Source organism: Ciconia boyciana, chromosome 6 (genome assembly GCF_034638445.1).
Source record: "Ciconia boyciana chromosome 6, ASM3463844v1, whole genome shotgun sequence".
Lineage (NCBI taxonomy): Eukaryota > Metazoa > Chordata > Aves > Ciconiiformes > Ciconiidae > Ciconia > Ciconia boyciana.
In genome coordinates, this window is record NC_132939.1 from 27,270,961 (window position 1) to 27,298,012 (window position 27,052).

The 27,052-nt window shown below is 46.1% G+C and overlaps 2 protein-coding genes across 4 annotated transcripts in view; one reads left to right on the plus strand and one right to left on the minus strand.

The window, feature by feature from the left end:
• Nucleotides 1–357: 357 nt before the first annotated feature.
• SLC39A13 (solute carrier family 39 member 13) lies at nucleotides 358–23,790 on the minus strand. Of its 2 annotated transcripts, XM_072863898.1 has the most exons (11): nucleotides 23,588–23,790; nucleotides 17,990–18,098; nucleotides 16,473–16,772; nucleotides 15,929–16,042; nucleotides 14,128–14,249; nucleotides 12,751–12,903; nucleotides 7,358–7,447; nucleotides 6,937–6,987; nucleotides 6,592–6,724; nucleotides 6,359–6,458; nucleotides 358–4,830 (listed from the first exon to the last, which is right to left on the minus strand). In XM_072863898.1, exons 3-11 carry the CDS (start codon nucleotides 16,738–16,740, stop codon nucleotides 4,755–4,757), a joined length of 1,107 nt encoding a protein of 368 aa, XP_072719999.1. In that variant the 5' UTR covers nucleotides 16,741–16,772; nucleotides 17,990–18,098; nucleotides 23,588–23,790; the 3' UTR covers nucleotides 358–4,754. The 2 variants fall into 2 exon arrangements, with proteins under 2 accessions (XP_072719999.1, XP_072719998.1); XM_072863897.1 differs by lacking the exon at nucleotides 17,990–18,098 and having other exon boundaries at nucleotides 23,588–23,789.
• SPI1 (Spi-1 proto-oncogene) overlaps nucleotides 23,594–27,052 on the plus strand; it is a 55,272-nt gene continuing 51,813 nt past the window's right edge. The window contains exons 1-3 of one of the 2 annotated variants that reach the window (XM_072863901.1): nucleotides 23,594–24,074; nucleotides 24,714–24,867; nucleotides 25,000–25,105. The gene's annotated coding sequence lies outside the window, so the exon portion shown is untranslated. Of the gene's footprint in view, nucleotides 24,868–24,999; nucleotides 25,106–27,052 lie in introns of both variants that reach the window. The other variant, XM_072863900.1, reaches the window with a different exon arrangement.

Sequence of the window (27,052 nt, forward strand, 5' to 3'; positions counted from 1 at the left end):
TGAGGTGCCACAGGATCAAGCGGGTTTTAAAACGTGGATGAAGTACAAACACCACTCCCAGCAGCACTTGTTGGCATTTTGATCACGATTTCTCCTCAACCCTTCATTATCAGTTAATGGAAAATAAGGCCTGAAGAGCTGAAAAATGTCAATCCATTTTATGCAATGAGAAGCAGGCTAAATCCAAGCCATTAGTTAAATGCAACATTTCCAAGGGCATAAAATCCCTTTTGATCCTGCTTGTTCTATGGGACTTGTTCCTCCAGCTGCAGCACTATCAGTCCCCAAAGCCAGTTGTCAGGGCACCATCTTTTCACTTCTGGCCTCCAGATAAAATGATCTAGTGATACGGTTAAGTCTAAATTACAAATTTAATGTCCAGTTTTAAAATCCTTAGTTTTGTTTGTTAAAAGCACTTTAAATTGTCTCCCAGGAGCAAACTGTTCAACTGTAGGAGATTCAGATCCTTTTCCCCACCTTGTCACTTCTTACCCTCTCGGCCACACTGAGCACAACCTAAATGCCCTCCTCAGCACTTCTCCCAGGGACCCTGCCCAGAACAGAGTACTACTACTCTCCCCACAGCACTATGCCTGGTGGAAATGTGCAGCAACCACAGATAAAGCTTGTTTTAACCACATTTCAGCATGATCCTCTTCAGCAGTTCGCACTGGACAGATGGGATTACCATCCATGCAGCTGCACATTAGTGCCTTCAAGGCAGACAAATTGAAAGGGCTGCTGTCAAAAGAATTTTCTTACACATACCAGCTAAATTAAGTCTTCCACATCAAGAATGAAAAAAATAATTTTCAAATACAGTCACTGCTCTAGATAACATGGAAAAAAAATCCTTCAATTATAACAGCTCTTTCCTGTAAAGATCCAAATATTCACATTTCCTAAATCTGCAATCCTATTATGTCACCCTACTCTCTGCATCAGTTCTTCAGGCTATAGTTTCCAAAGACAGGGTCTCTGGCAAACCCATCACCTTAGAAAGTTCCCACGTACAAGACTCCTTCCAATTGTTCTACCCTCTGTGCTCCTGCAAGTGTGTCAGAGCCACTCTTTGTGGAGCCTGTGAACCAGGCAGCTGATTAATCCATGTTATTTTTTATTACTCTTGAGAAGGCAAAAGGCATGGGGAAGGGAGGCTCACAGCACAGCCCCACAGGCAGAGGTGACAGCACGACCAAAGAGTGCAGCATGGTGAAGCCAGGGACAGAGATTCCAAAATGTACATTTGCTGGCAAAGCCCCCAGACCATGAAAACATGCTCTTGATCACCTACCTGCCTTCACCTTCCTCCAGCTCTTGGGTTACGGTTTTCCTTCTTCTTAAGACTTCCGGTAAGAACTGCGAGCCATGTACTACCATTGGGTATTCATAGGCTGAAAATCTTTCAAATGAAGAGTGGCATAAGACATGCTCTGAACCCATGTTTTTGAAGGGTAGAGAAAATCCCCTTAGTCCTTTCTGGGCAATTCCTACATACAACATTTGACCAACACGCCTTTGTCCCACATAGTAGGTAGCCAGCATAGTGTTAATTGATATCAGATAGGCCTTGAGGTTTTTAGATTTAAAAAAAAAAAAGTCACTGATCACAACAATGTATGGTTGCAAAACTCTCTGGATACTGTTACCATGCAAGATCTCCCCTCAAAGAGGAGCAACTCACTTGGTGATGCTTTTCAGGGAACCCAGAGCAGCAGCCAAGAATTATGATCAGACCACGCCGCTCCTGGCCCACAGTGCCACGGCACCAGGAACAGGAAACTGGATTAGAACTTTTTCTGTCAATTGTGAAAGTCTGAGGAGTAGAAAGGAAGGCAAGACAGAGCCCAGACTTCTCTAGACTAACCCAGAGATAGTGCTCTGTAATTCAAATGAAATTTGAATTGAATTTGTAATTCAATGAAAAGTAGTAGCTTCAACAACAAAAAAAACCCCCACAAACCCACACGGAAAACCATTTATTTCATCTCTATTGTCTCTATGCAGAGCAGACCAATACAGATGAAGGGGGAAAATGTATAAGAGCAGCTGAAAAAATAGAGCTAGAAAATATGATTCTCTCTGCATTTCCAAAAGTGACAAATGTGGTGGAGCGATGCTCCATTTCCTCCCAAGGCTCTCCATCCTCAGCCCCAGGGCTGATGTAGTGGAAAACTAACAAGCCCCTCCCTCCTGCAAGCCCTGTGCTACCTCCTACCAGGGTATCTTCCCAAGAACCAGACTGTCCAGGCCTGTGGTAGCAGCCAAGAAAAACAACTCAGAAATTCTTTCTTCAGTGTCATCCACTTTGCATTCCTGAACGCTGAGCACAAAATCCTGTGGTTTTCAGTCTTGGCAAGGCTCAGTGCTGATGCAACAACACCAACTCATGGGCACTCACCTGGCGATGCCTCAACTTAAATGCCAGCCTCATTTTGAGAAAGACATCTTGGGAAACAGCAGGCACATCTTTCTGTGCAAACCCACTTCCTCCAGAGCTCTACTACAGGGTCCACGTAACTTCAGTCCCTGGGGAAGGGGGATGAGGGGGAGGAGGAAAAAACACCCCAAAGCTAAACTAGACAGTTAGCATACTCCCCCAGTCCCTGCAGGCTAATCAGATTAATTCTTTTTCCAGGAAAGCAGGAAGTGGATGCTACCTTCAGACTTTGTGACAATTGAATAATAGGGGGAGTAGTTGGGAAAGGAAGGCAACTTTGTGAAGAGGAATAAAAAAATTGCACTAAGCCTCCCTCGTTGTTGCAGTGAAACTAGTTACTGATGTAAGCCTGTAACTTACATCAGTAAGGAAAGGAAAGGTAAAAAAGGTAAGGTAAGGAAAGCTGAAAAAATTTTAGACAGCAGGTCCTGGGCAGAGAACTGCAAGCACGAGCTCTTCAGCGCTCTCTGAAAAGTAGGACAGGAGCTGTCATAAAAAGAGAACTGTGTCAACAGTTCAGGAATCTCTTAGGGAAGTAAACGCCTCTGCTGTGGGCAGCATACCTGCCTCGTTGCCGTGACCCAAATTGCCCTCTCAAGGGACGAGCCCTCTTGATAAGGCCCTGTGCAGACTGGAGAGCCATACTGATTTACAAAAGCTGTTTAAAGACAGAGATGAGTTGGTGCAATTCACATTGTGGCAACTGTTTGTGTCCAATGACTCTGCTAGTTCAATTAGACCTGTTTTTAAACAGATTTAAGCGAAGTGAGGATAAGCTCTGCAGACGGGATGATCTTAGTAACTGCACATCTCTGTGGCAACAAAACATCCCTTTGCAACGATGGCCTGGTCAGCCCTGTGAGCTGGGATGTGGGCAAAGCACTAGAAATGTAATTTATTTTTATTGGTCTCAAATTGCCAAAAATTTTATCCCAAGCATCACACAACAGAAAACTCCTCTTAAAGCATACTTACTGTCACCCATTCATATCCCTTTCTCTCCTTACTTAGCACACAGCTTTTCCAGACCCATTTTTAAAAATCTTTTCACCAGCAGTTTCACCCTTCCCATTTCACCCTCTCTCCAGTATTATTTGCTGCTGTGCCCCTTCCTTTAAGGGCTGTCAGTATCATTTCTTATCTATTCATCCCCAACAGACTAACTCCACTGTGAGGTAAGAAGCCCAGAAATAGGCTACCATCTATATTTTTGGTTATAGCATGCTCTTAAATAGCCTACACTGAACAGAGAAAAAGCTAACCAGGCGTTATCAGCTGCTGATCAGGCTGTAGTGTTCAACTACTGCCCAAACTGTCCAGACCTCTGCCATGACAGTCTAGGGCTGCTGTAGCATGCCAGGCAGGGCTAACATGCTACACCTCAAGAGAGCTCTGAAACGAGGTGTGGGGCAGATGGTAGGTGAGCTGGGTCTCAAGAGCAGGCTCAGAGCCATGTTCAGCTAATGGTCATGAGGAGAGGGAGCTCAGTCGCAACAACTACATGGCTTTCCTTCCAGATGTATGTGAGCTGGTAGTATGGCAACAGAAGAAATATTTACTGACCATTTTTCAGATAAACAGTCAGGCTGTGCTGGCTATTGGAGTGGTTAGGGCTGAGGCAAGTAATCTGCAAGCTGAGCCATTTAATTGTAGTGAGCTATCCTAAAGTGCCTCAAGCTTTTGGCTCGATTTCAACATAAACAAATACAAAAGAGACCAAAGAGCTGGACTGCTGAGGCTAATACTACCTTTAGGAACAAGTGATGTCCATGAAAAGCCGGAGATCAAGTTGGAAAGGGTCTTTGCCCCTCTGTCTCATAGCACCATAACTTCTCATGGGTAGGGAGTTCTGGCTAAAGCTGTTAGTTTATTGTTGCTTTGCCATCCCTGTTCTGCCTCCAGCCCTTAGAGTGGTAGGAAAAGTCCTTCCTCTTCATCAGCTACAGGAATCGCCTCTGTTGTTTTCACACAAGAGCTTGGGAGGTGCAGTTCCATCAGAATGAACCGAATGAAACATTGTCCATTCACTGTGCAGCAGTTGTTCAGTTCATTTCTGCTCACTGTATCTTTTGCTCCATAAAAAAACCCAAAAAAACAAATGGAAGCCCTGATGTGTGGATTTTAGCAGAACAGGGATAGGAGCGCCAGGGAACGAAGTTGTGCACACCCAGACCTCTTTGTCACCTGCTTCTCATACTAGCAGCCAGATCTGCACGCACACACACAGGAAGTAACATTAGTGTTCCTTATTGCTTTGTAACAGCTCAGAGTCACTGTGATGGCTCTGGGAGGCATCATGAGGTCTGCGCAGAGGTCACTCGGTTGTGAGCGAGAGTAGCACCATGACTGTAATGCCTGTACACAGGAGCAGAATTTGCTGCAGTGAGTTCCTGGGAAAGAAACAGCAAAATTAGGAGGAGCCATAGACCAATCCCAATAGGCAGCAGTGTAGAGGCTCACAAATGGTTTGTTCTTTGCCCTTCCAAATCTACCAAAAGGAGAACACAACAGCTGTATGAAGCCACTAATACAGGTGAGAAGACTCTTTCCCAGCACCCCAAGCAAAGAAGTCGTCTATAAACTGACAGGTATTTGTTCTACTCAGCTGCAAGGCCCAACTTCAGGTTTCAAAATCAATTTAAGCTGATTCAGTCGTGCAGCTACCCAGGTATATATTCCTGTCCTCTCTGTCACAAGAGAACCAGCACTTGTGCAGCGTGTTCACAGATACTTTAGGGACCTCATCCAGCTAACGACAACAGTTATGAAAAGAAAATTTTAAAAAGCTGATGAATTTTGCTATTCTTTTAGCACCATCTCATGTTTATGCTGGATTGAAGTGACTACGTACCTACCACCTCTGCACACTTTGCCAACAGCTCTACCAGCACAAGAGGTTACCAACCCAAAAGCAAGCTCCCAACTGGTCATTAACATTTCTCCACCAGAGGTTCCTGCCTCCTCAGATACAGCTGTGGAGCTGTTTTTTCAGCACTTCTTTAACTGTTTCAGTCAAAATGAACTAGGTGAGCCAAGGTTTCTTATTTAAAGTACTGAAGTTACCTGTCTCATTACAACTGAAATAGAAGGGAACATTCAGGGGCAGCTCTGCCAGCAGATATGAAAGGGCCTTTACTGTGGTACACCTGGATTTGGGCCTGCTACAGCCTTAATCAGGCTGCAAGAAACTAGAGTTTCTTGAGGGGAGAATGAGGGGACAAAACAAGGGGAGGCCAAATATACCAGAATATATATACCAGTGTAGAAGAGAGATGGCTGAGGTGGGATACAATAACAGACTATGAAATGCTGAATGATAAAGAGAAGAAAACTATTATTTTCTACTCACACAGCAACACAGCGGCATGTAATTAAAATTAATAAGCAAGAGGCTAAAAAACAAATAATAAGAAGCATCATTTAATGCAGTGCAGTCAAACTATGCAAACTTGCTGCCAAAGGGAGACTGCAGAGGCCCAAAGTAATGGATAGCGTCAAAAAGGGATGAGAGAAGTGTGTGAAGGATAGGTTCACGTGTGGTTATCAGACACACACACCTCTATGGGGCCCTGGTTCAGACGGTCCCTAAAACAGTACATGCCAGAAGCTGACAAGACAGACTGGGGAATGGGTCACCTTACTGGACACATTTCTGAGCAACCTGCTCTAGCTGGTCATGCTACATACTGCGTTAGCACAATCTTTGGGACTGACCCAGTTGAAGGTTCTCATGTTTTATAGGGTCTTTGTAGTCCCATAAACACAATAGCTAGCACAGCAGTCTATCAAGATTCCAGCCTTGCCCATGGGATTTGGAAAGCTGGCATTCATGTGCTGCCAGAACAGGCATGGGGAAGGGTTATATCCCTGCTCCCTGGCAGCAAGAATTGCTGCAGCAGAACAGGAGGGAGCACTTACCAAGGATTCTTTTCCTCCAGGAGATCAGGCACAACATTTACCAAGGCAATATACAGAAATCCTCCAGAAGTGAAAGGGAGGATCCAGGCTACCGTTTCCCCTGTGCAAATACAGAAAGCTTTTGTTATTACTGAGACAAAGCCATGGGAGAGAACAGAGAAGGGAAAGAAGATACACACATGGGGACGACAGGCCCCCCCTCCTATTCCTACAGAGGTCCCAGGGAACCTTACCTGCTCCTTTTGGTGACTGAGCACATATTGCAAAGCAGGCTCCTAGAATCCCCCCCAGAGCTGTGGAAAGCTGCATCTTGGCTGCACTCCAGCGGTCAAAGCCAGCCCGAAGTAGGATTGCAAAGTCTCCAACCTAAGAAAACCAAGAGCTGACAGTTAATGAATATGAACATTCTCAGTCACAAAGGCCATCTGTAACAAGACCGGTACTTCAAGACTGTTTCTAGTTTTCCATGTTGCCAGCTTTCAAAGGGACAAGAAAATGTTAACCAGATCCAGCCCTCCTCTTAGTAGATGAAGCACCCTTGTAATCCCTCATGATGGCAGGATACAAAGCCCTCTCACCTCATGTGGGATTTCGTGCAGGAGAATGGCCACTGTGGTTAGGAACCCAACCTGTAGCAGAGGAGAGAACGTGGTTAGGAAACAGTCACCCAGCTCTGAGAGATGAGACTTTTATCGACATGTCAAGGCCCCTTTCTCCAAGTTAAGACTTGTTACTCAGAGTTTAGAACTATTCAGCAAAAGGGTAGATGAGCTAACCCTTCCCCTAATGCCAGTACAAATGACTAACATGTCCCAGGTCTGAAGAAGCTCTGCATCAGAGGGTCAGGATAGGGTTGCTTTTTACTGCGGTCTCCATTTTCTCAGAAACTTCCAGAAAATAGAAGGGAACTCCTCACATCTTTGGGGTTTTTTGCATGTTGCATCACCCTTGAGAACAGGCCTCTCCAGTTCAGTACACAGCTGGTGGCAGAAACCTTACCTTTCGGCTAACCAGGAAGCTGGCTGCTACTGCCAGGCCATGTGTAAAGTTATCAATGGTGTTAGCCAGCAGATTGAGGTATCCACTAATCTGCAAAGAGAAGGAAGAGCCCCTGATAAAGGAAGAGACATAACAAGATAAAAGAAAGCACATGGCTTACACACAGGTTATACAGAGTCACGATCAGATGGGAAAGGTCGGGACATGGCACTTCTGGTGAAGATCTTAAACTATGTCAGTGCTCAAGTACAAATTAAATGTTATGTTCAGTTTTAGAGTAAACTAAGTTTTGGGGTAGGCAAGTATTGTCTGAGATAAGGATAATCATCTTATGCAAACGACAAAGAGCTCTAGAAACAGAAAGAGATAAAGGAAAAAGAAGAAAACCAAAATGCAAGAATATATCTGATTCTAAATCAAACCAATTTTAGGTAAGACTAATTTACACAGGTGACTGGCTTCAAATATGACCTAACCTTGTCTTCTAGTCATGTACTTCAATATCCAACTGTTAGATATCTCCTCTTCAAAAGCTGGTAAGAACAATGCAACAGAACAAACGTTGCTGAAATTGCTTTTTATAACTAAACAAATCTTCAAGCATTGTACTAAAAAAGCTTGTGCTTGTGGGTTTGCTTTCCCTTAACAAAGAATCAAAAGAGAAGATAGTGATGACAGTCACCAAAAAAACCACCTACTAGAAGGCTGGATAGCATGTATATGCATTTGCATATAAACACATTTCTTAAAATTATAAGCAGAAGCAACTTCTTTCCTCACAAGTCCATCTCCGTGTTAGACTTCCCTATCATGCTAACTATGGTCATCTCCAGACAATTCTGAGTATTTGACAAAGTGATTTATGAGGGTACCACCCCAGCTCTTTTGCTCACAGGTTTTGGGATTTTTTCCGTTAGACTTAACAAAAACTACTACGTTTGGGTCCTGAGATACTGCAGTTCACTATACAGCACTGCAGTTTAAATTATTATCAAACCAGGTGTTAGCCAATACATCAGGCTGTCTCTGGACTGCAAGAACTAAGCAGGCATACATTAACTCCAGATACAGGGCAGCATCCAGCAAGTAGAAAGACTGTCTAGAAACTGTGGGGCATTAACCTCTTACTTCACCATAGCATCAGGTGCCAAAGTTCAGCTCGAAAAACACAAGTGCTGATGGGTTTCATGAGCCCTTTTTGGTCTTCTGCTCTTCCCTGTTTCTATCAAACTCTGCTTGGGGCATCTTTTCCTCCTGCCGTCTGTATGCCACAGCTCAGGTGGGTCTTTCTGTCAAGTCTCTTTCTCCAAAGCACCACCTTTCTGCAGGGCACTTCTACTGCACAATCGCAGCATATATTTATAGGCTCTAAACTTTTTAAAGTGCATTGATGATTAATAAAGAACTGAAATAAAAAATTGAAATAAAAAATATGAAAATAAAGAATTAAGCAAAGCCTAACTACAGATCACGTTTAAGTAATAATCTAAGTAACATCTCCACAACGGATGCAGAAGTTCCCTGCATGTTTTTGTAAGAAAGGGAACACAAAGGGATGCATGCAAGCAGACCCATGAACACAGCAGTTTTATGTCTCATTCCTCATTTTCAGTCAAATATGACTGTCTAAAATTTCTCCTTTTCATGTGGGGATTTTGTGTGATTGTGTTTTCCCCACAGGCTAATAATAATTATTCACATAAGTTTTACACAAAAATGCTTTCCCATACCACTGTATAGGGAAAAAATAGACTTCATGATTAAAACATTATGACTTTTTCTTGTCAGTGGCTTGGGCAAAAGCTGTCACTGAAAGAAGCAAAGCCTTGGAGTGCTCAGAAATAAATTGGGTTGATTTGACAGTTATGAGCCTCTGACATTTACATTCTGCAAATTCCTAATAGGATGTTCTTGTTGCTCATAAAGAGCACAGCCAGATGAAGTGTGTTTATGTTCATGCTTCAGAATTAATGTCACTGTGCAATAAAACATATTTCTACAAATCAGCAAGGACCACATGTGCCACAGGGAAAAAGCAAGAATAAGCAAGGCAAAAGTACTCTACGATGTTTTTACTTGTTGAGGGAATAAAGGCTGCAATGCAGGACAGAACTGATCTATGTTGGGGTGCAAAGGAAGCCTCCCGCCTGCAGTTTTCAAGCTAGGACAAATTATTACAGCAGCAGCTAATGAGCAGAAGTTCTAATATGTATGGACAAAGGATGACTGATTACAGCTTACTAATCATTAAGCCCTGAAGGGTGACTCTGTCTGTTTGTTTAAATAGTATATTTCCCTTTTTGTTTTCTGAAAAAAGGGGGTTACTGAGTAAATAGTAGAACCAAAGTAGTCTGGCTTGCTATGGCTTTCTCTCCTTCCTCTGCAAGCACCTACTTTGCTCACGTCCAGCAACACTGTTTCCCTGCATGTCCCTTCCCCACTCTGCACTGCACGACAACCACTTCCCTAGCAGGTAGGGGCAGTGAGACTTACCTGCAGATTGCCAACCAGGTGGACCTGCCAAGCGGCATGCAACGTCTAAGTTCTGCCAGAGTTTTTCAATCAGGCATTCGTTTGCATTCCTCCTCTACTGCCATGCTGATTTTTATGGAACTTGCAGAAATTTTATTACCCTCGAGACTTCTATCCTCTCAAGTAAAATTAATTATGGGTTCAAAAGTTATTGAAAATGAAGGGCAGAACAGATGGACAGACAGATGGAACGACTGCTTATGTTGTTGCCTAAGGAAACAGGCTAACAACGCAGGAATAGCTTGATAGCTTTGGTAGTTTCCCCCCTACCAGAAAGACTATTAAAATATTCAGATTATATGCTCAGAAGGTAGAAACTTAAAACTACCCACATAAACTCATTAGTTTCTATTTCATGCATATTGACAATAGTCTATAAGACTGAACAGACGTGTTAGGTCTAGACGACCATGGAGAGCCCTTCTAGCTTTAAAATCCTTCTACATAACACAACTGAAAGAATCTCATTCAATTTCTGCACGAAGCCCATTGTTTCTTAAGCTATAGCATACCTTGTAGAAAGCATCTTAAAACACAGCTTAAAGCCCACAAGTGACAAAGAATCTACTATGTCTCTAAGGTAAGTTGGTCCACTGGCAAGTTACCCTCAGTAACAGAGGTGTCTTTGATTTCTAGTTTGCTACTGTTTGGTATAGCTTTAACTATTCAAATTTACTCATGCCTCTTACATGTGTATTTGTATACTTTAAGTCACCCCTGATCTGTCACGTCTACAGAGCTAAAGACTGAAGAAAACCACTTCTTATCACATACTGCAAACCTAAAATAATTATTTCGGCCCTTTCCTGATTTCTTTACAAATTATCAGTAATATTTTGGATATTGTGAATAACACCACTGGAAGAAGTCAGATAGCTGTTTCATTATTGCTATATAGAAAGAGGAACATTTGCTTCTTCTCTCACATATGATTTCCTACTCACCCATCCTCCTGGCTGTAGCATCACAAGGGAAGAATGTGTTCAAACAATTTCCTACTGTGATTCTCATACCTTTTTCCAAGGCATTGACTACTTGAAACTGTCCATATCTTGTAAATATGATCTGCATTCTTTCTTAATCTATTCCTTAATATTTGCATGTATCAAAATACGTTAAAAATTCATCTCTTTTGATGAAGTTACTCAGTTTAGCCAATATCACTGACTTCATGCAGTCACAATGTTCCATTTAAGTAATATAGTAGTATCTGCAAATATGAAGATATTCTGTTTTTATAAATAATCACTTAGAAAAATCATAAACCACCAGTGAACAGATTTGAGGGGGGCTGCATTAATCCAGTCCCTGTTGATAATATAGAATAACTGATTTTTAATACAGCTAAGATTAGCAAAGTTGATTTCATGCAGTACTAGTTTTATTAGAATGTGGGAGAAAGTTTGTTTTATTTACATTTGTCAGTGTCATTACCTTTATCAAACAATCTTATGACTGAACAAAAGGCAGGGAAAAGATGTCTGGTTGACAAGAACTTATCTTCCATAAGATCACATCAATTAGCATTAATTACATTATTATTTTTTACATGAGGACCAGACCCTAAGCAATTGTGTCCCCATCAGCGTTTCATTTCTACTTGAAATCAGTGGTAGTCTAACCATCCTCTAAGTCCATAGTTCCTTATATAAACCCTTCTAAAATAATGACACAACATTTCATAACCCAGTAATATTGGTTTCTTCACCACTGTCATCTCTAAAAACACTAACGTGGCACCTTGCAGTTTGTGCAGTGTCCTGTACAGATTACATGAATGTGACAGATATCAAAAATACCCAGTGACTTCAGCATATCTTTCACATTGTGTAGTAAGAGCTATAAAGTTACAGCAAAAGAGATTTAAAATAGAAAGACTGAAGAGCCTCTGACTGACCACATATCCAGGTTTGGGCTAATTTGTGCAACCACACTTTCTGTTCATAGCTACTCTCCTACAATCTTGCACATTTTTATGGGCTTTCAAACTCAAATTATAGGTCCTCCTTTGCCAAAGAAGTCGTATACTCTCTTGCTTGTAATGTTCATCCAAACAGGGCTTTCTGTAGTGCAAAGATAGTAACATAAAACTGAAAGCAAAGCCAATCTAAAGGTTAGCCACTGCCCAATGGTACAGTACTCCTTTTCCTTCCTCCACTTCCAATGTTATGAGCTTGCTGATCTCCCTTATCCCAGCACTACAGGCTGCCTGTCTACATGCCAAGCTGATTCAAGAAGTTAAGTTAGGAGAGAAATAAACCGGGGGGGGGGAAGGGGGGGGGCGCGGAAGGGCACGGAGGGGAGAGAAAAAGCAAATTCTTTGCCTGTTTAGCTCCCTGAATAGGCTCACTGTGGGGTCAGATGAGGTCCAGTGCAAAGGAAGTGATGGGAAACACAGGTTTGGAGGCAGAAGTGGACAAGAAGCCCTTTTTGGCAGTAGATAAACTGCTAATCTGAGAAACTGAACTTCTACAGTTTTACAGCTTCAACTGTCAAAACGCTTCCCAAGGTGCCTTCAAAGGAAATGCGCAGCTCACAATTTGTACAATGCAGGCACTAGAGAACAGAGAAATCATGGCACAAAAATTTAAGCAAATAAAGATACAGACTTACGCCTTCACAACAGTGACTTTGCCTCTTTTGCATAAGCTGCAGTGCAGATTTTCCCCAAGTCCTCTACTTCCTCCCTGCTGTGACTTGTACAGACACTTTGACAGAGCAAAATTAAGCACAACTCACTCAAACACTGAGTTCCTCACTCAGGCACAATTCTTTCCACAGACAACTCATCCTCCTGACTGAATTTTAAAATATGTGCCCCGAAAACATAAGATGTGAAGGTCAGTTTGTGGGTCTCTTACCTTGATTCTGTTGCCTGTTGGACAAGACTGGAGAGGGGAGCCATTACACTGAGTGGAACCTGTTCCTGCTCTTTGGGATTGGCCTGCCACCTTCAGCAGGGGGTAGCCACTTCCATTGGGAATCTTTCCCGCTGCTGCTTTGGAATCACAACCCTAAATTAGGGGAAAACAACTTGTCACTGTCTTTTTGTCAGTGATGAATGAGCATGAATCAGGGTCAGAAATCCAATCTTCACCCTTAATCCTTTTGTCCTTACAATGCAAATCAGCAGCTTTGATACCCCAGTTTAATAACAGGAACTGCCAGAAATGAGACAGATTTCAGAGAGCATTGTGACACCTGTACTGTGAGACAAGAACAAAGACTTCCCCAATTACCGAGAGAAGGAAAATAGAAAGAGAGAGGAGGAATTGGAGTCATGCCCCCTTGGCATGAGCCAGGTTCCACTGGAAAGATGAGGGACTGAGCCTACTACTCCTGCTGGCAGCTGCTGCCCAGAGAAATATAACTCCATCTGGGCAAGGGATGGGGGAAAAAGAGTCTTGCTCTCTCTGGTGCATCAGAATAACTAAGCCTAGAGAATTATTCTATAGCTGGGATTGCTCAGACTTCAGTCTCTCTGTAAATAAGATTAAGTTCCTTTCAGACTTTAAATAAAGTCTCATGTTGAGTCAAAGTACACCTAATTGCTCTTATGCAGTGCCTGACCTGCATTTTCACCTCTCAAGGCACAGCAAGCACTGAACAGTCTATAGGAGTTGCGCAGATGTCTGAGGAATTAGCTTCTGGTACCTCTGTCTACGTTGGCCCTTTGCAGCTGGGCGACTCTCCTCTGAACCATTACTTAGTATTACCTGGCCAACCATAAATTCCTTCTACCACACAAAGTTATCCAAACGCACGCCTGATCCAGGCCATACCCAAGAAGAGTGGGAAGTGAGGAACACCTTCCAAAAGAAGGCTGGTCTTTGTCCTGATGGAGGACCCAGAAGGGGAGTGAGTCACGATGGCTCAGTGGAACATGCATCAACAAGCTGTCATCCCTCAAAGCTTACTTGAGCAAGAGTCACATCTGCAGAGTGCTCCAGCTCCCAGTCCCCATAAAAGGGGAGCTCTCTTTTACACATACCACATCAAGAACAAAACCAGACCAGAGGTGAGAAATCTCAGCTAAAACCACAAAACCAAAGCCTGGAGATGAAACACCTTCTTCTAGAGCCCAGTGTCAAAGAAGTGGCAGAAAGCTCCCAAAGGGCATTGACAAGCTACTCACAGCTTCAGGATCATTTGCTGAGCCTGTCAGATAGGGCTGATGAGGTGTTTAGTACAGTGCTCCAAACATAACAGCCCTCCCTCCCCTCTGTCTGCTAACTTACCACACCAGGGCACTCCTCCTCTTCTTTCTCTAGGAAGATCTTCTCTAGCACCAGGAAGGTCAGGAAACCAGTTATCACCCAGAGACCCAGAAGCTTCTGCTGCTGAAAGCTCTGCCCTTCTCCTGAGGGACAAGAGAGAAATCTTCATATTGCTATCAAGTATGCAGTGTTTCCCACATGTGAACCCACCCCACCCTGGACAGTTTAATCAGCAATTCCAAGACAAAAAACAAGAAACAAGCAAACATATCTCACAGCAAATTAGTTTAACTTGCTCATTCTTGATCTAACGCATATCCTCATCTCAGGACACTCAGAGTGAGAGCCCCTAGCCCTTTTGCTTCAATAGTGCAATCCAGAATATTTCCTGACAACACTGGGAATTTCCCTGAGCTCCAGAGGCAAGTGAAGATTACATCAACAAAAATCCTGCAGCTGTATCTACTGAGCAGCAAGCCCTGACATGAAATCTGCCATTAGTGGAGCTACAGACTCACCTTCCCCTTTCTGCCACACCTGGGCAAGTTATTAAGCCCAAAGCTCTAAACTTTCTTTTCAATTACAGCCAAGCTTGCGAGATAATCATCCATTCAGCCTGGCTGCAGAAATGGAGATTGCATTGCAGTGGAAGAACAGAATGACTCTGTAATGGGGCTTACATGGGTCAAGGAAACCTTTAAGCTTCAGGACAGTCTGGCAGAAGCAAACAAGCTAGAGCAGGAAGACAGAGTCATTTGGGAACCACTGTAGAAAGGGGGAAAAAAAAGGACAGCAGGTTCTGCTGGCAGTGCCAGAGCTGTGATGAAGAAGAGGATCAAAGGCCCAGCAGACTTGAAATCCCAGGACATAGGTGCAAGGAAGTCTGGGAAATCCAGGGCATCCTTTTCCCTCTCTCACATTTTCAGCAGGGAAATGATTTATTGGTTTCTCAACAGGCGGGATGCTGCAGCAGTCACCTTCTATGCTATCAATTTGCTGAAGCAGAGAGATACAATCACTACAAGTTTCAACAACCCTGTCTATCTGAGGGGTGAAGGAGATACACCGATACCACAAGCTCTATCCCAACCCAAACAGCGTTTAGTTCACTGGCGAACACAGGTTTCTGTCACCTGCACTTCCTTTTTCTCCCCCTGCCCCCCCGCCCCATCTCAGTCATGACCGTATGGACAATTTTCTGTGACTTCTCCTTGAGCAAAGATTAAGAGGGCAACACATTTGGGCTCCCATAGATAGAAGTACCCAGCAGAGGGGCCCCAGTTTTTCCCAAGAAAGAGGCTCTAGGAGTAACACTGTTATAGGGGCAGATTTATAGACATGATGCATCTGATGTGGCAGAATCCTCACCTGAGATGGTGCACATGTTCATGTACCAGACCACACACACATTCATAACTTCCCATCAGGTTAAAGAAGCATTCCCTTTCCTTACAGAAAGGACAAAGGAAAAATCAACAGAGATTTACAGGAGTCCAAGGCAAGATAGGAAAAGTTGATAGACAAGAAATCCATTGCAAGTTACTAAACATAAAGAAACCGTAGCCAACTCAGGAAGCCTCCAATCTCAAAATCTTTGTAGGACTGCAGAGTACAAAGATGAAGTATTACATGTGTTTTTATTGTTGTTATATCCTTCCCTAGGCATTTGCTTTCACACATTGTTTGAAAGAGAATACCAGCCTAGACTAGTTTTTGGGCTGACCCAGCCTGGCTGGTCTTGTGTTTTCAAGATGGAACAGACTCAAAAAATGTAGCACTAGGCATTGCATGGACTGCCTCTAGGCACATAAGGCTTTCATACCTGTCGTTGCACTGCATGTGTAGGCCCAGGCTTCGGGGAGCATGTGCAGAAACACATTCCCCAGTAGTCCACCAATTGCAAAACTCAGCAACTGCTTCAAACGGTGTGATCCAGCTAAAAAAAAAAAAAAGGAAAAAAAACTGATCACAACTCAGCTGGGAGCCAAAACATCTCCAGCTGAGATTTTGCACAAAGAGACCTAAATTGGAAGCATCTGCAAAGCAAGCTTTCAAAGGGCAGAGCATGAAACAAATAGCTGGAGTGCAAAAAAAAGCCCTTGCACCACATGGCTGGGACAGCAGTGTGTGGGAGGGTCCTGGACCAAGCAGGGTGCAAAACAAACAATACTCTTTGTACAAAGTTCCAGCTTGCATTTGTCCGAGGACTCCCTATCAAATTGCCAGGTATGGGCTAAAGCACCAGAAATGGACTGTCTATTGTAAAGGATAGTATTTCTGTGACAAGGTCCTGTTCATCACTGTGCTGTTCAGCCACAACCCAGGACTTTTGGCTTCAGAAAGGCTAATGCAGGTAGCAGGCTTACCTTCTGACCGCAGAGCAGCTCCTGTCTCAAATGGGATCACCAGCAAGGGGAAGACCCCACTCAGCCCCACCATGAACGAACCGATGAGGGAACAGATCCAGGCATCCAGCCGCTCGCTGCTGAAAAGGTTTCCCCAGGACTCTGCCTCCTTCTCGCACAGAGGACCAGAACTAGCAGCAACATGACTCCTCGGGAGCTGCTGAGCTTCACAGGCCACGACCAGAAACAAGGAGAGCGTCCCATCAAGCAGAAGCTTTTGTTTTGTCATTGCTAAGTGGTCTCAGCCAGGCTGGCCAATCTCTGAAATGAGCAGGGGAGAGCAGTTCTGAGAGCATGCCTGAGACTCCCTCCCACCATCCCGGAGGGAAGGCCTCAGTCACACCATCCCCTCCCTCAGCATCTTAGCACAGGTATGGAACATCTGAAACTCTTCCTGATTTCAAAACAGCACTAAAGGACAGAGAGCCTGTTTACTGTCAGGTGTATGAAACTGCACGAGACATCTTGTGAAAGAGTCTGGCTTTCAGCATCTCCCCTCAGGTGGACTGGACAAGGACTCCAAGTACCCTTGTCCTTGCCCTTCAGTGCTTCAGAGAAAGGTATTGACCAGAGATGCTACCCAGATAAGTCTTCTCTTTGCCATGGACCAGCATCCATGTAACAAATTAGGATGCAAGACAGGCAACATAACAGGTCTGTAAAATCATGAGCGGTATAAAGACAGTGAACAGGGGTAGATTATTCACCATCTCTTCAGATGTAGTGCTAACAGCCATCACATGAAGCCAGTGAGAGTCAGCTTCAAAACAAAACAAAACAAACAAATGTGACTCTTCACCAGCAGGTAACTTGTGTGGAGGTACTTCTCCAAAAATGAGGAGGTACTTCTCCAAAAATGATGGAAAATTTTACATGTATTCAACAGAGACAGGACAAGTACTAGAAAGACAAATCTATTGATTGTTCATGGTTAGACAGCTCACATTAGACTCAGGAAATCCCCTTATCTGAAAGGAGCTGGAGGCTGGAATAGTAGTCGGAAAATATCATATATACTGGTCTGATTTTTATTCGTTCCTAGAATGATACTGGGTTAGATGGTCTCTTAGTCAAAATCAGCACAGCTGTTACTAAGAACTCTTTAGTCACAAGAAAAGTGGAGGGAAGCGGGCATGTTACAAGAGGAAAATAAAGATAATTACACTCTCATTGGCAAACAGGAAAGGAAAGCAATGATACAAAGGCTGAAGTACAAATGCTCCTTCAGTCTCCAGACGAAAAAGTGAAATGTGACAAGTAAAATTAATCTGGAAATGGGAGAAAAGAGTGGGTTAGAAAAGAACAGCTTAACAAATGTTCACAAGACAGCTGTAGATTGAGAGGGAATACCAGCATTCTCCTGAAAGCATGTAAGAAAACAGTCAAAGTAATCTCTGAAGCATTAGTGACCATCTTTGAAAATTTACAGGAATATGGGAAGGCCACAGAAGGCTGGAGAAGCATCATGCCTCACCTACCTTTATAAAAAGAAAAAAAAAGGTGGCAGAAGACTTAAGAAGTTACAGACCAGTAACTTCAATCCTCTGAAAGATTCTTGATCAAGTTAAATGATCAGTTTGTAGTTACCTATAAGATAAGAAAGTGATAAAGATAGCAAAGCATTAAGTAACAGCCAGACAGAAAGAGGCCTCAAATTATCAAGTCAAAATCCAGGGTGTTGGAACCAATCTAAGGGCTCACTACAGCTGAAAAGGGCAGTGTTGCCCCTTGTTGTTCCCCCCGCCCCCTCATGAAACATCCCCTCCCCATGCTCACGACTGACTCCATGAGTGAGCAGGGTCAGAACAAACTAGCAGGAAAAACTTTTTTTTTAAAGGCTTGGCCCTTTTCCAGTTTCAGTCCCCCAACTAAGTCACTGCAGGAGGAAGGCCCAGCTGCACTGAGCAACCAAAAAGAAAATTAAAGGACAGGGTCCCATGGCTCCCATGAAGGAGGACACTGAGCTTCAAGCACAGTGACCATGGACATCAGGAGCAGGGAGGATGCAAGAAGGAACCAATGAAGACACTGGCTTGGCTAGCTGTGGAAGAACCACTAAAACTTTTTGTGGCAAGATAACATCTGACCAAATGTAAACTCTACTGACCCATACAAAACCCAACACTTTCTTTTTTGGACAAGAAAAAAAATCCCTCAACATAGCAAGTTCGAACCTGCTCAGGATTTCACGGCATCTTATTGCAGTGTTTTGATCTGGCTGCAGGAACCCTAGACCTACCTATAGCATGCTATCAAACCAATCTCAGTAAAGATCAGTACAAAACAGTATACTAAGGAAAAAAAATAAAAATCAAATGGACATGACAAAACAGTAACTCCAATGTGCCAGGAAAAAAAATGCATATATGCATTACATTGATTCAGAAATTAATTCCAAGCCAGCAACATAAGCCTCCTGCACAGTAGGCATATGACATCCTGGGACATATTAGTAGCTACATTGTAAGTGTGACACAGAAGCAGCAATTCTGTTCCACTCCACACAAGTGAGACTTTAGCCAGCAGACCACACCCAGCCTCACATATTCTTCTTTATAAAACAGATGCAAAAATCAGACACATTCCGGTGGAAAGAAACAAAAAATAGAGTGTAGAAAGCACGACCTGGAAAAAATGACTGAAGGACCTGGGTGTGTTTGGTCTTAAAAAGGTAACACTGAAGGGAACAGAACTGTCTGCATACATTAAAAGTCACTAGAAAGGGGGAAAGTGCTCAACTCTCCTTCCACATTGTAGCATCAGCTCAAAAGGTAAACAAGATTCAGCCTGGGTATGAAGAAACAAATTTACATAGTGCCAAAGTGGTGATATACTAAAACAGGTTATCTATGATGCAGAATCTCCAGCACTGTTTGGTTTTTTCTTCTTTTGAGAAAAAGAATAAATACCTGCTGCAGATGCTATTTCATTACAAAGACCAGATGCCTTCTTGACGTCCCTCCAGCCCTACACCTGTGATTCAAGTAGGCCAGCAAGATCCTTGTTCTACCAGCAGGACTCTACCATAGGCAGCAGGTTTTCAGCTGTAAATCACTATTGGCACAACCACTTCAAAACAATGGGGAAGGGTGGGGTGGCAGCAAGAGACTTTTTCATCTCTCAGCACTCCACACACCAATTCAACTCAGGCACTGAAGTGAACAGGTGCTGGGCTGATACTCAGAGCACTACTAACAACTGCAAGCAGAGCCTCATGGGCCAGAGGTGCCATCCTCTGCCCCCCTCCACCACACAAATGTACCTGGGATACTGCCAGGCCCTCCGGCTCCCCTCACTGGGATTCAGGCTCCCCCCACAGCTATGCAGACAGACACACACAGCTATGGTAAAACGATGCCACAGAATCCCCCAAATTTCTCCTTGGAAAAAAAAAACAACCCACAAACCAAAACGCAAAAAGATAGGAAGCTCTTAAAACGTTAGCTGTCCCCTAACTGACCAGTTTCTTCTGTCCCAAGTACCCATACAGGCTGAAGCCATCAGCCACAGAGGCACCTGCACAGGGAGGTGACAGGACTCTTCAGGCAGATTACACCAGCCACAGCCTTCCCTCTGCTTACTAGCTGCTGCGTAACAACCTACAGTTAGAGAATTTCCTGATTTAAAAAAAGATGGGCACCCCTTCCAACCCCAGAGTGGGCCTGATGGATGTCCTCTTCTTTTATGACAGGATTAGACCTAGAAAGTTACTGAGAACAGCTTACTGCAAAGAGCAGAGCAAAAAATCAGGATTTATACAACCACCACATGCCTATGAAGAGGCAACAAACACACACAGAAAAACAACTGCTCTCCACAGCTCGGCAATGATGGCAAGCGGCACAAACTGGCCTCTTCTGCAACACTGTCATCACAAAGTTAACAGCTTTTGAGAAAGCCTGGAAAAGAAATCACGGCAACTGATGCAAGAGGTCAATTTCTTCCATCTTGTTCTCCACGCTCACATCTGCCCCAAAGGACACCTGAAAGGGTCTTTGAGACTAAGTGACCGAAATCTTGGAGAGAGGCAGTAGCACACAGGACAAAGGGCACACCCAGGGCTCTGAAAATAGGCTGTATACCTGGCTTCATGTCCTTCTTCCAGCAGTGAAAGGGACCAGGTTCCTCCAAAAAGGGATGGTGGTGGACAATAAACTGGCATAACGGGGTAGAAAACTGATTTGCCTAACTCACATTTGTGTCAGTCAACTTTCTGTGGCCCATGGGTGTTTCTTCTCTTGTTACTCACACAAGGGAAAAACAGTACATTTCTTTACACCTGTGCTGCCTGACCATCATTACCTTGTGGCTCAAGAACATCCCCATACCTCATGCAATAAATTCCTGATGCTTATAAAACATCTACGAGAAACTTGGTGCATCATCCAGGACACACCTGAACTGATCTTTGTGCCCAGCTAATTATTTAGAGCATACTCCCAGCATTTGCTTCTTCCTAGCATATCATAACCACTTGCTCTAAAAATGCACTTTTTATCTCTATAGCCCCATTGCTTCTCTATCTCATTAGTATACGCTCCTCATGAGACGTTAAGTTTACTTAATGTTTGTAAAGTCTCTAAACTCAAACTGGCTGCTCCGAGACAAATATTTAAGGGGAAGAAAAGGAGCAGTCAAGATGTAGTAGGAAAAAAAAGCTCAAGAGATAAAATAATACCCTGCCACTACAGTTGCAGAGGGTGGAAGAAGTCTTTACCTACCCCTAATTTTAGACAACAGCATCAGTTTCAGGAACTCAGCTAGAGAAGGTCTTGAGAAATTTCTAGAGAAAGCACCTGCAGGTTTTCAGAGAAGTCTGTGGTCACTATGAGGCAGAGACATAACCAGGTTTATACAGATGTGTTTTTCTCAAGAAGCGTATATGACCTATTTAAGAGCAAGCATGGGACAGAATAGCTAGTGCATCATTTACTCGTCAGTTTTGACAACACCACCATTTGGGATCACAGCTCCCAGCTGTGGCAGATCAGAACCTGGCCACCATTACCACTGGCAGCACCCTCCATAGCACCACGTGTCCTGTGCAGGTCTCCAAGCTGAGCATTCAGGAGACAGGTCTGCTCAGCTCCTTCTGCAACAGCCTCAGGACTGGAATAAACGTGACATCTTCCCAGCTCAGGAAGAAGAAACAAATGAGAATTTGCCATTTACACACCAAGCCAGGAGAAGAGTTCCTGCCCGCCTCCTGGGAGGCTCCTGGGGCCTCCACCACCTCACAGCGCTCACTGAGCACCTCTGTAGCAGGCAATGCCTGAGAAAACACAGACAAAACTTAAAATGCCAAGGCAAAAACCTATTGGAAAAGAGAAAATAAAATATTGACACGACGACGATTCCTCCAGCAACCCGCCTCCTCCCCTCCTAGACACTCTGCCTTTTCAGACCACACAGCTTCATCTCTGTCTCAGCACAATTGCTCATTGCCACACAATGACATTTTAGATGTTGTTGGGAGAAAAAAAAATTAAAAGAAAAGGCTTTTTTACAAGTGTTTTCCCTGGAAGCTGGTTGCCTGGTCTTACAGTTGCAAAAGAGTACCGCACAGAATGGAAAAAAGTTATTTTCCAGGGAGGAAGTATAATTTTCAGCCAAAATATTCTCCATGAGCCGCCTCCCTCCATTAGCCCTGTGGAGAGCTTTGAATTCCTCCTGGAAGCCCTGACCTCGGCAGAGGCACAAAAGGCCTCCAGTGCCCCCCCCAGCACTCCCTTCTCTCTCAACCACTGCCCATCTTTAGGGAATGCACTGCTCTGGTGGGACCCTTCCCCTTTCCCCCATCCCTCTCAGAAAAAACCACTTCCCACAGAGACCCGCATTTCTGCAAATCACGCACAGCTAAAAGCTGGAGATGCACAGGATTAAGAACAATGGGGTATCGCAGATCAGAACAGATTACAGACCCCGGGCAAACCCAAGAGCTGGCAAGGCAGGCAGTTAAAACACTGACTGAACACTACCGTAGTTTGGGAGACAGCGACTCCTTCCCCATCCTACCCAGGATGAAAGGGGAAAGTTTGCGGATCAGGCAACGGCGTTCACCCCCTCAGGGCTAGGTGGGATTTCTCTCCTCGTAGCCCACTCACCGCGGCAGCCCGAGGCCGAGGCTGGGCAGACCTCCCGCCCCCCCGAGCAGCCACCCGGTGCCGCAGCCCTCGCCCAGCCCGGGCCAGGCTCCGGCACAGCTCTTCTCTGCAGGCGATTAACACGGCGGCCCCGCTCTTGTCATTGTTTCCATCACGGCCGCGGATGGCGTCCGATGGGACAGGCAGCGCGGGTTTGCCGTTAGAGGAATGCTGACCAGTGCAAAGTGAGACATATTTGCCCGGGGGGGGGGTAATTAACCCTCTTCACGCACCTTACTGGACCCGTACATTAGTTGCCCCCCAGGGTCCATGTGTCACCGTGGCCGCGCAGCCCCCGGCCAGCCCACGAAGCCGGCTCCCGCGGGGGAGCGCCGGGACACCCCTCCGCGTCGCACGTCCCGCGGGGGAGGCAGGGAGCGGGGAAGCCCCCGGCGCCGAGACCTTCCCGCGGCATCGCCTGCCGGAGGAGCGACTTCCAAAACTTTCTCCGCCGCGTTCCGCAGGGGCAGGGCTGCCAGCCCCGCGCACGCCCGCCCGCAGCGGCAGCCACACGGCGCCGCTCCCCCGGGCAAGCTGCAGCGAAGGCGGGCTAGAGCGGGGGGACGCCGGTCCCGGGAGCCCGGGGGGAGCCGGAGCCCCGGGAGCGGGCGGCGCGGAGCCCGCGGTCTCGCCGGGCCGGGGCACGGCTCCCGGCAGCAGCGGCCCGGCCAGGCGCTGCCCCCCACGTCTTTCCCAAACTTGCCCCGCGCTCGGCCGGGCCGGGCCCCGCCGGGGCCGGACTCGGCTCCACTGCTGGCAGCGCTGCCCGCCGCCGCCCCTGCTCACCCCGTCCCGCCGCCGCCGCCCGGGGCCGAGCTGCGCGGCCGCACCCGCCCCCCGCCGGCCCCCCTCGCCACCGCAGCAGCGGAACGGGGGTGGCCTGGCGACCCCCCGCCCCCGGCCGCGCCGCTCCGGGCCGCGAGCCGCCGTTACCGTGCGCCGCCGCCGCGCCCCGGGCCGCCGCTGCCATCCAGCCGCGGCTCGGCGCGGGATCTGCCCCGCCCGGCGGCCCCTCAGCTCCGCCTCCCCCGGCCGGCCACGTCGGTCCCGGCCTCCTCGGCACCAGCGCCGCCGCCCCGGCGGGGACCCGCCGCCGCGCGAGCTTCCGGCCGCCGCCGCGGGGGGGCGGGCGCCGGGCGCGCTTCCTGCCGCCCCCCCGCCGCACGCGGCCCCGGCGGCCCCGCGGCACGGGGCGGCCCCGAGCGGGGCCGGCGGGGCGGAAGAGGTGCTCGCCGTGCCGGCCTCCGCCCCGCGCGCTTCCCCCGCCGAGGGGGAGCGGCCCGAGCGCCGCCGCCGGGAGCCTCGGTGCCTCGGCGAGCCCCCGAGGGCCACGTCCCACCGCAGCGGAAACGAAGTCCTTGCAGACGGCCCTTTGCAGTTCGCTCCCCTACAGACAGTGCCGTATCTTTACGTAGCCCCAGTACGAGCTTCTGGGCAGTGGGACAGAAACGCGCGTGCTGTGGAAGGCCCGTCTTTCTAGCATATGCTTACTGACATCTTCCTACATTTTTTTTTTAAATCTCTCTAATTGCATTATACGTTTTTTGGGCTACAGATGCGTAATGACGAGCACAGGGGAAACCTGTTTTTGAGCAGAATTTCTGGAAGTTGCTAGAGCAGAAGGAAGTATGGCAGCCTCCTCTAGGACTTGGCCTCCAAATGTTTTTAAAAGATACAACAGCTTTTAAACTTGTTCGCCTCCTCCTGACAGGTTCATTACAACCTTCATGATGACACCTATGTAAGCCCAGAGCTCCGTAAGCACTAGTGTTCTGACTATTAGTGGTGAAGAATAGCCACGGTTCTTAGAGATGTGCAGGAACTGCATGTGCTCAAGAAACTAGGTCAGAGGAGAGCAAAGATTTACTTTTACACAAGCTGAGCTAGTTTGGAGCTATAAGGTTTCCAATGCAGACACTTCCCAAAACGTACTGCTGTACCGTCTAGTTACATCTCTTACCATTTTCCCTGAGACACAAAACTTGTTTCTCACTCCAATTTTCGGAATGAATCCAGTTCCCCAAGGAGGCACTGCTGATGCTGACGCTTCTTTCTACAGTTTCGTCCGAGCCTCATTACATCATACCAATGTCATGCCCTGGAGCAGGAGTTAGGAATTAAGTCAGCCGCAGTCGCCTGCACTGGTTTAGCTGCTCTTTCTGCATTCATGTAACGGGAACACAATCCTACATGCTGCTGCACTGCAAATGCAGGTTAAGAAAGGTTACATCTTTCTCACTTGCAAGTAGAGTGTTTATATAGGATTCTGCAAGTGAATTTTTAAAGAAAAGTTATTTTGCATTTTGTTCTCAAGTTGTAAGATTTATGGTTCTTGTGTTCCACAGCCGCCTTCCTGCTGCCTGCATAACTATCATCAGCCTTCCTGAGCCTTCCTCCAGTGCTGGTGGATCACACCTGTGATCATCACAGTTACAACAGGCACCTCCTCAGGTAAACCACTGAGAATTTCGGAGTATTGCAGTCAATAGTGGCATCATGGTCTCAGAGAAATGACTGGGAGTTTGCTTTTGACTTCAGTGATGTAGGATTTCACTCCAAGACTTTAAGTTTTTATGACATCCCGCCGTAAGCCAACACGGGAAGAATTCTGGACGAAATGTGCACTCAGTAGCTTGTGTCATCAGGTGCCTAATACACCGTGCATCAGATGGAGCTTTTTCCCAGTTGGTGGCTGTATAGTGAATCTTCAGTGATAGTCTAGAGATCAGCATGGCAAAATCAGAGTCCAGCAGGCTGGGTCTAAAAGCTAGTATTTTGTCACAATAGCAACTAGATGACTGGAGCAGGGATCTGGGACCTTCTCCTGCCTCCCGCAAGCCACAGAGCCACTTCAACCTCATTTCTTGGAAAATGACATTTAGGTTTCTGTATTCTGTACTGAATTATTTCCTCAGTTGAGGAGACAAAAAACAGATCACTTTTAAAGGCAGACTAACAAAACCAGTCACCATATATCCAGTTCTCTTTGACTTGTAACTGATGTTCTTGACTCTCTGACGTCTTTACTTGGGCGTCTCCAACGCTTGCCCTTGCTTACAATCTTTGTGGTCTCTCGTGTCTTTCTTGCCAGAGTGGGGCAATGGTGGAATCAAAGCAGCTTTCCAGAAAAAAAATGCGAACGCATTATAGCTCACTGGCATCCGTGAAGACAGAGGCATGGGGTACACCTCATGCACAGCTCCCGAAGGCCGGCGTGTTGTGCATCCACAAAAGCCAAGAGATATCAGTGGAGCTTGGCACATCTTTTGGGCAAATAATTTGTTTACTGAAAAACTCAGTCACTCAAAAGTATCGGTCAATTAATGGCAAATGCTGCAAACAGATTGATTTTAAAAGCACTACTTTTGAGTTTTTAATTGTTGTTATTATTATTTTTTAAAGTCCTACTTTGATCGATGAAGTAGTGCATTATTGGCTGGGTCACCAATCTGAAAAAGCCGTTTAGAGCATTCAGGCTGAAAACAAAAGACGGAATACATGTAAAAGGACAAATGAAGATCAGTTGCTCTCACATGGCTAATTGGTTCTTGAGGTTTCTGGAGTTCGCGGCTCGCAGGTGCCGGGGAGCAGCTCGGGGCCGTGCTGGGGAAAGCGGCCATCCTGTCAGAGCTGTATTTCTGCAGAGCCCCCGCACGGAGGTGCTACCTGCCTGCAAAACGACATCGTTGGGCCCGGACCAACTTCCCCTTTCCCTGACGGGGTTTGAGCTAAAGCGGCTTTCAGTGGGGAAACAGGGAATTTCACCAGCGTCAGGGCAGGGAAGAAGCTATAACCTGGTAGATTAGACCTGATCTTTCACACAGCTACTGGACACAAGCGATTAAACCCAAGGGTAATACTACCTGAGTGGCCTTTGTGAAATACCCAAATGCCGCTGGGAGTTACACAGCACCTTACAGTGAGAGCTTGGTAATGACTTGTTTTGCCATCGCCGTTTACAGCTCAGCGCGGTACCTGGGCTTTGTGTGCCATCAGGGTTGGGGAGTGAGGCTGGCACGGCTGTACCGCTGGTCGCCTCTCCCCATGAAGATGAGGTGGTGTGCTGGCAGGACAGGAACACCCCAAGCCCAGCGATGGTGCTAAACCTTCCCCCGGTCACCCCAGCACTGTGGGAGACTTTCCTTTAGCCAGGCACAGCCTCAGTGGGATTTAGGCCCTGAGTCTCTCATGAAAGCCTGGCAAGCAACTGCTTTGGTTGAAGGAGGGGACCCTCCGGAGGACTCTGGCTCCCTGGCCACCGCACAGGGGTGTTCTTTCCTAGGAAGACATTTTGGCAGCTGAATTTCCACCATGAAACTTGCTGATAAAGGGATCAGAGCAGCTTAGTAAATTCATGCTTCCTCACACCTAATAGTGCTCTCTGCATTCTGTCCCCAG